The sequence below is a fragment of the Schistocerca nitens genome, chromosome 4 (genome assembly GCF_023898315.1).
Source record: "Schistocerca nitens isolate TAMUIC-IGC-003100 chromosome 4, iqSchNite1.1, whole genome shotgun sequence".
Classification (NCBI taxonomy): Eukaryota; Metazoa; Arthropoda; class Insecta; order Orthoptera; family Acrididae; genus Schistocerca; species Schistocerca nitens.
The window spans coordinates 337,453,165-337,466,538 of NC_064617.1; the positions used below are offsets into that span (position 1 = coordinate 337,453,165).

Below are 13,374 nucleotides of genomic sequence, written 5' to 3' on the forward strand. Positions count from 1 at the left end.
ATCACCCCAGGCACCAAGTACCTTCTGCCGCAAAACTGACCGGAGATCACACTCTGAATGGCCAATCGTCAAGGCTGGTGCATTGACAGCCTGTTTTGCCAGTGTGTCAACATGTTAATTACCTGGGATGCCGACATGACCCGGGACCCACAGAAAAACGATGGAGTGCCACAACGGGCAAGGGTATGGATGGACTCCTGGATCACCATCACAATCACCAGACGAGAGTGAGGAAAACACTGTTCGATAGCTCGTAAACCACTCAGGGAGTCACTACAGATAACGAAGGACTCACCTGAGCAGGAGCGGACATGCTCTAGGGCGTGAGAGATGGCGACCAGCTCTGCAGTGAAGACACTGCAGCCAGCCGGCAATGAGCGTTGTTCATAATGATCCCCTAAAATAAGAGCATAACTGACTTGACCAGCAACCATTGAACTGTCAGTATGGACCACATCAGAGCCCTGAAATGCGGCAAGGATTGAAAGAAAGCAGCGGCGAAGAGCCTCAGTAGGGACTGAGTCCTTCGGACCCTGTGCCAAATCGAGCCGAAGGCATGGGCGGGGCACACACCACAGGGTATAAGCAGAGGGGCCTGGAAAAGAGGTGGAAGAGGGAAAACCTCAAGCCCAGAGAAAAGAGTCCTGATGCGAACCGCGATCATACACCCTGACCGGGGCCGCCGTTCCGGAAGATGGACGACCGAGTGAGGGGACAGGAGACAGTAATTGGGATGCCCGTGCCAGCTACAAACATGTGCACCATAAGCAGCCAGTAGTTGGTGGAGCCGGATCTGCAATGGAGGGACACCAGCCTCCACAAGTATGCTGTTGACAGGGCTTGTGAGGAAAGCTCCAGTGGCAAGTCAGATCTCGCTGTGAAGGATGGGGTCAAGCAACCGCAACACGGAAGGGGATATCGAACCGTAAGCCTGGCGCTCATAATCTAGGCGGGACTGAATTAATGCCTGGTACTGTCATAGAAGGGTAGACCGATCGGCACCCCAGGTGGTGTGACTCAAGCAACGAAGAGCGTTAAGATGCCACCAGCACGTGTGTTTAAGCTGCTGAATATGAGGGAACCAAGTCAACAGGGTATCAAAAGCCAATTCCAAAAACCGATGCGTCTCCGCCACAGTAAGAGGTTCATCGTCAAGATAAAGCCGTCGCTCAGGGTGAACAGTGCAACGCCAGCAGAAATGCATAACGCAGGTCTTGGCAGCCAAAAACTGGAAGCCATGTGCTACAGCCCAAGACTGCGCCTTGCAGATAGCGCCCTGCAGCTGCCGTTCAGCAGCTGCAATGCCTGTGGAGCTATAGTATATGCAGAAGTGATCAGCATACAAGGAACCTGAGACAGACGTTCCCACCACTGCAACGAGCCCATTAATTGTAACTAAAAAGAGGCAGACACTTAATACAGATCCTTGCGAGACCCCATTCTCCTGAACTCGGGAGGAACTATGGGAGGTCGCAACTTGCATGTGGAAGGTACGAAGTGACAGAAAATTTTGTATGAACATCAGGAGTGGGCCCCGAATACCCCACCCATGAAGTGTGGAGAGGATGTGATGTCGCCATGTTGCATCGTACGCCTCTGCATGTCAAAAAAGATGGTAAGCAGATGCCGATGGCAGGCAAAGGCCGTACGGATGGCAGACTCCAGGCAGACAAGATAATCAGTGGCAGAGCAGCCCTGACGAAACCCACCCTGAGACGGAGCCAGAAGGCCCCAAGACTCAAGTAGCCAACTCAACCTTGGGCTCACCATGCGTTAGAGCAACTTGCAAAGAACGTTGGTGAGGCTAATGGGGCGGTAGCTGTTCACCTCCAGCGTGTTCTTGCCAGGTTTCAACACAGGGATTATGATGCTTTCTCGCCATTGCAACAGGAACTCACCCTCAACCCAGATACGGTTGAAAAGGTCTAGGAGGAGTCGCTGGCAGTATACCGAGAGGTGTTTGAGCATCTGACAGTGGATGCGATCTGGCCTGGGAGCCGTATCAGGGCAAGCAGCTAGGGCACTTTGGAATTCCCACTCACTGAACGGAGCATTGTATGATTCAGGGTGGCGTGTGTGAAATGAAGGGCTCCAACGTTCCAACCACTCCTTCAAGGAGCGGAAGGCGAGCGGGTAATTTGCAGAAGCGGAACTCTGTGCAAAATGCTCCGCTAAGTGATTTGCAATTATGTCGAGTCTGTACAGACTGCTCCATTCAGTGAAAGCACAGGTATGCTGACGGGGGTCCAATAGCCATAGAGTCGCCTAATCTTGGACAAAACCTGTGATGGAGAGGTACAGAGACTAATGGTGGAGACATACCTTTCCCAGCACTCCTGCTTGCATCACCAAATGAGGCACTGGGCTCGCCCATGGAGCCGTTTAAAGGCGATGAGGTGTTCCAATGAGTGATGCCGCTTGTGATGCTGGAGGGGCTGCCTGCAATCTTTAACCACTTCAGCGATCTTAGGCGACCAGCAAGGCACAGTCATCCGCCGAGGGGATCAAGAAGAACAGGGAATGGCAGATTTGCGGCAGTAATGATGCCGGTGGTGACCAAGTGAATCACCGCATCAATGGCGTCATTGGAAAGAGGCTCAATAGTGGCAATGGAGGTGAACAAGCTCCAGTCAGCCTTATTCATAGCCCATCTGCAGGGGTGCCCAGAAGAGTGACGCTGTGGCAGTGACAGAAAGATCGGACGGTGGTCACTACCACACAAGTCGTCATGCACACTCCACTGGACAGGTGGTAATAGGCTAGGGCTGCAGATCAAAAGGTCGATGGCTGAGTATGTGCCATGCGGCACACTGAAATGTGTGAAGGCACCATTATTTAAAAGAGAAAGGTTGAGCTGTGCCAAAACTTGCTCAACGACGCTGCCTCGGCCTGTTGCCACTGATCCACCCCACAGAGGGTTATGGGCATTGAAGTCGTCCAGTAACAGAAAAGGTGGCAGCAACTGTGCTATCAGCGCAGCTAGACTGCACACATTAACAGCCCGAGTCATCCACACCCGAACAGCGACAGTCTCTAAAGGTGTTTGAAGAGCGACACACTCGCTGTAAAGAGAGTGAAGGACGTAGATGCAGACACCACCAGATACCCTCTCACAAGCTGCCCGGTTCTTGTAATAACCCCGATAGCCACAGAGGAGGGGGGAGGGGGGGGTTCGCATTGCCGGAAACCAAATTTCCTGAAGAGCAATGCAGAGGAAGAGGGTGAAGGCTGAGAAGTTGTTGGAGCTCAGCAAGATGGTGGAAAAAACAGCTGCAGTTCCACTGGGCTGGGAGCGCTTCACTGGGTCAGTCTCAGGGATGGACGAGGACTATGAAGCCCTACGACCAGCGACCTGTGGTTGCTTCAGCCGCTGGCGGGTGTCCACTTTTCAACTGGTCACAACTTGGGAAGGGAGGGACCCAAGGGACCCCTTCCTGGCGAGAGGAGCCGAAGAAGACTTACGCTTCTCTGGCTGGAAAGTGTGGACTGCTGTCTCCAATCGTTGGGGGGCGGAGGGGTGTTTCTCCTGAAGTAGGTGGAGCAGGAGCAACAGGGAGGAAAGTGACCCCCCAGCATCAAGGGGGCAGGTGGAGTCTGACGGATCAGAGAGCCAACTGTACGCAACAAAACGGGAGACGGAGAACCAATGTCGCAGCAGAAGCATAGGTGGATGTCACAGGCGCAGGATGGAGTGTCTCATATTTCCGCTTAGCATCAGTGTTGGTCAGGTGGTCCAGGGTCTTATATTCCATTATCTTTTGTTCTTTCTGTAAAATCCTACAGTCTGGGGAGCAAGGGGAATGGTGTTCTCCACAGTTAACACAGACGGGAGGTGGGGCACATGGAGTATTGGGATGCGAAGGCCGTCCACAATCTTGACACGTGAAGCCGGAAGTACATCGGGATGACATATGGCCAAACTTCCAGCATTTAAAACACCGCATCAGGGGAGGGATATATGGCTTCACATCACAGCAGTAAACCATCACCTTCACCTTTTCGGGTAAGGCGTCACCCTCGAAGGCCAAGATGATGGCTGGATGAAGGGAACACCTCGTCATTCTAGGTTGGCACACAGTTCATCGTCAGACTGCAAAAGAAGGTCCCTGTGGAATATAATACCCTGCACCATGTTTAAACTATTATGGGGCATGATGGTAACTGAAACATCCCCAAACTTGTCACAAGCGAGTAACCTTCATGACTGGGCGGAGGATGCTGATTTGATCAAAACTGACCCAGAACGCATTTTGGACAAGTCCTCCACCTCCCCAAACTTGTCCTGTAAATGCTCCACAAAAAACTGAGGTTTTGTTGACATAAATGATTTGCCATCACCCTGCGTACAGATGAGGTACCAGGGTAAACAACCTTCGCTGCCATCTTTAGCCATGCGTTCCTCCCATGGAGTGGCCAGGGAGGGGAATGATCTTGGATCGTATTTCCTGCCGTTGAGGTTAGACCTAGATTGCTTCGAGACTGCTGGTGGAGGCCCACCAGCGAGAGATGATGTAACACGCTTCATTACGGGTCATCCGTTCTGATGCCACCCACTCCGACCAAGGGCCCTCCCCATTGGTGCCACCCAGCCTCAGCAAGGGCCACTTGGCGGGATGGCCATTGCCAGGAGTCCCAATGCCCCAGGGAGATAGGCAACTACTCCTTGGCATATGTGGGGAGTTAACGGCACAGGCATCAGCAGAGCAATCCCTGTGTTGTCAGGGGGCTACAACCAACAGGGTGCCCCACCACAACGGACTGGCTACCGTACTGGGTATTAGGTGCAAGTAAGTCCATGGTTGTCGTCTCCACAGAAAACGACACTGCACAGTGCATGGCGGAAATCGCACCCAGGAATGTTTCCATGCCTAAGAGATGGAGAATGGGCGGGACTGCAATGCAACAACAAGAAAGCTGGCTACAGGTCTCAATGCACGATGGACACAGTGCACCATGTAAGGTGCCCTTTCCTAATTGGCTCGCTCTACGGAAGAATTTTGAAAGATGGAGGTCAAACCCGAGAGGGGACCACCACATAAAAACCAAAACGTGAGAGACTCCTTTTAGTCACCTCTTACGACAGGCAGGAATACCGTGGGCCTACTCTAACCCCCAGACCCACAGGGGGACCTACAGAAAAGTGTGAGCCAGATGGGTTTCTGAACTTCTGATAGATGAACACAAAAACAACAAATGGAAGTTGTACTGACTTTTCTTACTTGGTACAACAAAGATGGACAGGCATTTTTGAACTAAATTGTTACTGGTAACAAGACCTCACTTTCACATAAAACTCTAGCAACAAAACACTAGTCAATGAAATGGCATCATTCATGGTCCCCAAAAAAGGCACACAAATTATGAACACACTAAAGGTTACAGCCATATTGATTTGGGACTGAAAATGCATCCTGCTCATCAAGTTTCTGCCAAGAAGTGCGACTATAAATTCAGTGGCCTACTGTCAGACCTTCAACCGATTATGCCCTACCATTCAAAACAAACAACATGGCTTGTTTCCCAAGAGCATTAGGTTTCTTCATAATATGGCTTCCCAACATTCTGTTGAAGGGTTTTCTTCAGCAGTTTGAGTGAGGAGTTTTTGAACATCTGCCTTATAATACAAATTTTTCTTTGAGTGATTATCAACTTTATCCCAAACTGAAAGACTTTTTTGGCAGAAAGTACTACTGAAATGTTAAGGAAATGAACGAGGACATTAATGACTGGTTCAACAATTTGGTGACAAATGTGTCTGCAGAAGGCACAGGAAGGTTATTGAGTGCTACAACAAATGTTTAAAATTGATTGGCGACTATATAGAAAAATACCTAAGATAACAAAATAAGTAGTAAAATAAATTTTCTTTTACCATCTTGAATTAAAATGTCTGTAAAAACAAATGTTCTTTACTTTCAGAATGACCCTTGTATATGCTGTTATTAATCAACTGTACACATCATCCTCTATGGCACTAACAAAGTTGTCCCCCATGACTTATCATGTGCATATTACACACTATTTTTGATACAGTTCCATTTCTGCTTATGTACTGTACAAGCATCATTTGTCCCTTGTTTGGAGATATTAATGAGGCTGTATGTTTATCTTTTATTACTTATCCTAGATTTTCATTTCAAATTTTCAATCATCTCTTGCATTTATTTAACTCTTTCTTGCCAAGAACTTCCTTGGCAACTTCAATAAAAGAATTTTCATACTAATCCATCCAAGATCTACATTTTCAATGTTCCAAACTGACTGTGTGTATCCAGTCATTTTTGAAACATATAATTTGTACTTTCTTCCTGTAATATGTAAACTTTATTCATCTCAGGTCAGATTTCATAGAGTTATCTGCGTAAATAATTTCAAACACGATTATTTGATTACTAAGTGTTACAGTGTTTCTCCTTTTTCTTCTTTAAATTAATTTCAAACTTATAGACCACATTCTGCTGATCTACTACATCACATTCAATTATACTACAATAAGACATGCCATGATATGTGAAATACTGATATGGCGTGGCAATAATTTAGGTTGCAGTGATACCTAGAAGCCAAGTTTCTTGCTCAACTGTTGTCAACATGCTGGACAACTGACGACGAATTCTGTCACCTAAGACAGCTAGGACGCAGACTGCTGTCTGGACATCGCCAAGCTCAGCATGATGTCGAAGTGCATCCACAACAATGGCTGATGGATCCAATGGCTGTGGCCGAGGCACATTGGGGACACTCAGAACAGGGTGTCCAGATGATTCTTCTGGCAGCAGCGGTCCAAGGACACCATCTGAGGTAACAAAAACAATGGATATTGTATAAACAAAACTGTGTTGCTGTAGTTACATTTCAGCATGACACACAATAAATAGAAAATATAACTTGATTTAATTATACAAATTCTAAAAAAGGAAGTTTTAAATTTTAGTAATTCTCATCTATTCAAGCAAAAACATCAAACAGATGAAGTCACTAATTCCAGAGATGCATGTAGTTCAATACTCTATTTAGGTGCTTTTAAAATTGGTATGGAACTTTTAAGTTTAAATAAATGTCAAATGCAAAAACTAGTTTTCTGTGTAGCTAGAAAAATGATCACAGGCAAAAATGGTGTATATTAGTATTTAGCCTGAAGATATAGAAAGTGGCATGTTACAGCAAAACAGATACTAATATATAAATAATATAATTAAAATCAAAAGCAACATATTAATTTCATACACATATATCTTAGTGTGTATTACACAGTATAGCTATTAACATATGGGCAGAGTTGGTGTAAAAAAAAAAATCTTTTATAACTAAATACCCTTTGCTGGTTCAAGAGAATATAAGAAGGTAACACAGTCAACATTACAATGAAGAAATAACTTGGAATTTCTAACAGATGGAGAGAGATAGCAGAAGCTGGAAGCAAAAAACAATTGTATTTTTAAATGTAGCCCAGTATCCCATCTGATTTTATATTTGAAATTATATGTAATATTCTATTACATGTGATGTTTCTATACATGCTTTTGATTAATATCACATCTACAGCTTGAATCCTGCTTTCAGTTTTGTCCTCTCATTACCTGGGCGCCCCATCAATAGGTGAAAATGAGTATCTTCAAACTGCAACAGAAGAAGCTCTTGTATTACAGATGCATTTTCTATAGGTCCCACACTGTTCTATGACACGTAAACACTCCTGAACCTGGCTCATAATTTCCTTGTGTTTGGGTCCATCTACAAGTACAGATCAATAGACAGTGAAGTCTGGTTTATAATGAAGAGTACGTGAAACTTCAATTGCTTTATCTCTCATGATAAACTCTTATCTATAGCTTAGTAAGTTTTCAGAAACCTATCATGTCCAAGGCATAAGGTTCCATTAATAGAGCATGGCCAAAATAAAACTGATCTAAAAAAGTTGTTTTGGTATTTCATGACAATGTAATCTAAACAACAAAAATTGAAGTAGTATTGGGACATTTTGGCAGATGAGATCTGCCTTAGAATGAAATTTTCACTCTGCAGTGGAGTGTGCGCTGATTTGAAACTTCCTGGAAGATTAAAACTGTGTGCCGGACCGAGACTCGAACTTAGGACCTTTGCCTTTCGCAGGCAAGTGCTCTACCAACTGAGCTACCCAGGCCTGACTCTCGCCCTGTCCTCACAATTTTACTTCCGCCAGTACCTCATCTCCTACCTTCCAAACTTCACAGAAGGTCTCCTGCAAAACTTGCAGGAGTAGCACTACTGGAAAAAAGTTCACTTTCTGTGAAGTTTGGAAGATAGGAGACAAGGTAATGGCGGAAGTAAAATTGTGAGGATGGGGCGTGAGTTGTACTTGGGTAGCTCAGTTGGTACAGCACTTGCCTGTGAAAGGCAAAGCTCCTGAATTCAAGTCTCGGTCCGGCACACAGTTTTAATCTACCAGGAAGTTTCAAGATCTGCCTTAGTTTACCCAGTTATGTGACTTCACAGAATACTATGTACCATGAAATCCAGTTTTATTTTTGTCTCATTGTAGCTTACAGCATATTGCTTAACAGCAATATAACAATTTTCTTGGTATACGAGGGTCGTCTGCAAGTAAGTTCCATTTCTATTTCTATCTGCGGCAGCGCTATGATCGCAGTTCCAAGCATGCACAGTAGTTACTCTGACTCAAGGAGAAGACATGTATGACATTTTCAGATTGCTGCTGCCGACGTGTGCTTTGTAGTGCTTCTTTATAATGTCAGCCGTAATTGAAAATGCCGCCGCATGTGAAATCAGATCTGTGATTCGTTTTCTAAATACAAAGAAAGTTAAACCAAAGGAAATTTATCGGCAAACCTGCGAGGTTTATGGACAAAATGCTAGTAGTGATTCAATGGTTAGAAGATGAGTCAGACTGTTAAATGAAGGACATGATCAAGTGCACAATGAAGAACGAAGTGGACGCCCGTCTGTGGTTACTAATGAACTGGTTCACAAAACTGAAGGGAAGATTAAGCACAACTATAAGTTTACACTTAGTGCCCTTGCTATGGAAGTTCCGCAAATCTCATGATCATTAATTCATGAAATTGTTACTGAAAAACTTAAATTTTGAAACATTTGTTCACGTTGGGTACCCAAAATTCTTACTGAACAACACAACAAACAACGGATGGGCAGTGCACTTCAGTTTCTGACACGTTACAATGAAGAAAGCAATGGTTTTATTTCTCGGATAGTCACGAGGGATGAAACTTTGGTATCGTACGACACCCCTGAAACAAAACAGCAATTAATGGAATGGAGGCACACTTCATCTCCAACGAAGGTTAAGTCCAAGCAAATCTTGACACCTCAAAAAGCCATGTGCACCATTTTTTGGGACAGAAAAGGAATTTTGATGATTGATTTTCTTACCACGAGGCCAAACAATCAATGCACATGGTTACTGCGAGACCATTAAGAAATTGCACCGTGAAATACAGAACAAGCACCGAGGATTTCTGTCAAAAGGTGTTGTTTTTTTCCACAATAATGCCACACCGAGGATTTCTGTCAAAAGGTGTTGTTTTTTCCCACAATAATGCCAGACCTCACACGGCAAATGTGACCAAACAACTCTTATGGCAATTTCACTGGGATGTGTTTGATCATCCTCCGTACAGCCCAGACCTCGCTCCTAGTGACTTTCATCTCTTCTTACACCTAAAATCTGTCCTTGGTGGTCAACACTTCAATGATGATGATGATGAGCTGAAAGAACATGTTACCACATGGTTGAATACACAGGCGGCAACCTTCTATGAAGAAGGCATACAAAAACTTGTGCCGCGCTATGACAAGTGCCTACAAAATTTCGGAAGCTATGTAGAAAAGTGGTGTAACAGTTATAGATTTTTGTCCAATAAATATTTTTTCTGTATCTGTACACGTTTGTTTTATATAATCAAACGGGACTTACTTTGTGGACATAACTCGTATTACAAAATTGTAGGTGATGATCTTAATAAAATATACAACTTTGCATAGTTTAGAACAAAAATGTTCCATACCTAAATTTTCTGTTGGAGAGTGATTAGGAAATTGTTCCGGTGGAGGTGAGCGATCTTGAATTTCATGCCGGACCTGGAATGCTTCATTTGGTAGTGTCCAATCTTGCTGCCCAACCATGGTGTTGCTAGTCAACTGTTCAAAATCTAATAATGCCAGCTCACCCTCACCAAAGAAAAAGTCTCCTTGAGATGGTGTGAGAGCCGAGAAAGCAGCCCTGTAAATCAAAGACAACAGAAAAAATATTTCTCACAACTGATAGAGCTCTTTCTCAAAAGATAAACTTTTGATACAACATATACTTATTATTTTACACTGATTTTTCTAATTAGGATATAAAGAATGCCACCACAAAGTACAGGCTAATTTTGTTTGTGTGATAGGGAGACATAAGGAATACTGAGAGGAGAGTTTTCAATTAATTTTTAAATATGTTCCATTAGTACTTTCATAACCCGGTTGTTGAAGTAGCAGTTTCATGGTAACAAATCTACTGTTCACACTCTGGCCTAGGTATACATAAACAAATTGGAAACTAAAAGTAACCATCCTATGTAAACATATCTTTTGGTAGTTTTTTGCCTTTGGCAATAAGTCTGAAGCTTGAAAATGGTGCAGAGTGGTGCTTTAAACAGGGAGCATACGTGGACAAAGAAGAAAAATTCCCGGATTTCCCGGTTAAAAGTACATTTTCTCCCGGATGAACACATACTTTTTCCCTGTTAACTGACAGTACATTTTCTCTCAGAACTGCATAACTTATCCATCGTTTGAATGGTTATGGTTTTATACACGGGCATAGAATTTCCCGGTGCTTTATAAAATGAAACACAGGGGGAAAAAAAGCTTTGGAAAGATCTTTGATGTGCAATAACATGTACGCTGCATATTTTCATATTACAAAAGTATAAATTCGAATTCCACCAAACACCGCATTGAAATCGAGATTGCGATGCGCTTTTGTGAGCCAGTCATAGCTCATGTCACGTGATTTTCACCAGCCGAAGATACCAGGTATTCAGTGCTTATGACACGTGATGAAGTCAGCCAATAGCAACATCACTGTTAAGTAGTGCGAACACACAAACCGTAGAAGTTAATGGTTTATATTAATATACAGTGTTGCTACAAGAAAAGTAAAGCTTTCACTTATAATATTGGTCTATAAGATTAATATGCTGGAAGAGAAGCTAAGCTTTCACATATAATGTTGGTCTTTTATGCGCGTATTACAATTTAAGATATATCACACAAATGTGCCATTAAAATTTTTAATAAAGACATAAATGTCTGTTATTCTCGGCCCGAAATTCATCTAAGTGGCTCGTCATCAAAGAGTTTATTTTTAAATGAGATTCAAACGCTCTTTGATTTAAGAAATTCATCGTACATTCTCGTACGTAGTTCAACTTGCGTAATAGGAAATTTTCTTTGATAGTAACGCTTTTCAAACCACCATTCGGGATATTTTCCCGTGACCTGTTAGAAATAGGTTCGTTTCTGTAGTTGCCAGAGAGTGCCAGATGACAGGCGTCACCGTGCTTGCGCAGCTACGATGTTGTAGGGAGCCGTATGTTCGTACGTGTAAAACATTAAAAGATCTTACATTAGGTCATAAAAGAAACAAGACATCGAACCTGCGGCTGCTTACACAGCCAACAGCCACATTTCTGTAGCCAGAAGTGGGAGAAGGTACTACTCAATGGTGCATGCGCATGATTCTGCTTGTAACTGCTAAAAAGAATCTAATGTAAAAAGTTGTGACGTCACGCTCATCAGAGGCAATTTGTTGTTATGAATCATTGCACATTCTTCCTAAAGCCTTTGACAAATTTTGCTCTTGGCAGACGCTTGAATGAGCACTTTGTTTTGTTGCTGTATATGGCACATTTACTTGGCAGTTTAAGTTTTATTTTCGTTTTTTCACTCATTCATGTTTTATTGCTGAAGTATTATTCTGCAGTAGCGGGATACAGTAATATTCTTTGTTAGAGTATCGGTTCTTACCAGTCAAAATCACAAAAATTTGACTGAAAACAATGAAAAATTCCCGGAATTCTAAAATATTCCCGGGTTTTTCCCGGTTTTCTCCCGGATGAAAAAATTCCCGGGTTTTTCCCGCATCTCCCAGTTGTCCCGGGTCGTATACACCCTGTTTAAACCTCTAATGTGTTGTGACCAAGGCAAGGAATATATCAGGCTGCTCACATCTGATATACGAAACCAGTCAAATAAATCAATTAATATCCTACCTAATTCCAATCACTTGAAATGCTTTGTTGCTCCAGCAATCCATGACAAACTGCTACTAGCAGGATAGCAAGTTCTCTCATATTATCTACATAGAATTTGACAGGAACTGCATCAGGTCTAGTCACTGTTCCTCTGTTGAATGATTTTAGCTCATTTTCTACTCTGCAAGGATTTGTCTCAATATCAGTCACTTTGGGGTCTGCACAATGACTGAAAGCACGAACTTGCTTAACAAAACAACTGCAGATGACAGAATTCACTATTTTGGCCGTCACGGTGCCATATTCTGTTTTGGTGTAAATGATCACTAAGTGACTGGACACACGTATGACTTGAGTCTGTATACTGACATTAGATAAAAGAAAACCACTTGGGAATTTCGTCAGAGCCATAAACAGAATTTTACTTTCAAATTCATTGTATGCTTCTCAATTTCCTACACTTTATTATTTGGTTTCAATCTGTTTTTTATTTGTCAAAAGGCTTTCAATTCATTTTCTCAGCTCTTGTAGCAACTGTCTATCATGGCTGTTGAACATCAGTGGCTCTTGCTCAACCCTCATGTCCTTCATCGGCACACACATGTTAAAACATTGGTACAAATTTACTGAACGTTTGTTCTATTTATTGGCCTTTAGCTTGTGTTGTACAGCTACCTTATTTATACAAGGTTGGTTGATTTCAAACAATGGAAAAATCCAGGAAGGTATGTAAGAATATTATGAAAAGGAATGTTGCTAATCACCATATAATGGAGATGCTGAGTCACCGATAGGCACAACAAAAAGACTGTCACAAATAAACTATCGGCCAGCAAGGCCTTCGTAGCTTCAGTTGCCAGAGACTGCAGTCTTGTGTGTGTGAGTTGGGTTTGTATGAGTGTGTGCATGTGTCTGTTTCCTATTTTAACAAAATCTTTGCTGGCCAAAAGTATATTTGTGGCAGTCTTTTTATTGTAATTATCTGTGATTCAGCATCTTCACTATAGGTCGATTGATTTGTTGCATATCATTAATATTATTGATGTTTGATACATGAACTGCATTTTGTGATGTTAAATGTGAACAGATGTAGCAACAGTATATCGCAAGGTGTTTC

The 13,374-nt window shown here is 43.1% G+C and overlaps 1 protein-coding gene across 7 annotated transcripts in view; it reads right to left on the reverse strand.

The window, feature by feature from the left end:
• LOC126251531 (GATOR complex protein WDR24) overlaps window positions 1-13,374 on the reverse strand; it is a 123,321-nt gene that overhangs the window by 15,611 nt on the left and 94,336 nt on the right. For all 7 annotated transcript variants that reach the window (XM_049952028.1, XM_049952030.1, XM_049952026.1 and 4 more), the window contains 2 exons: window positions 10,026-10,240; window positions 6,557-6,796 (listed from right to left, as the gene is read on the reverse strand). In XM_049952028.1, the coding sequence (XP_049807985.1) occupies window positions 6,557-6,796; window positions 10,026-10,240 (455 nt within the window). The remainder of the gene's footprint in view (window positions 1-6,556; window positions 6,797-10,025; window positions 10,241-13,374) is intronic.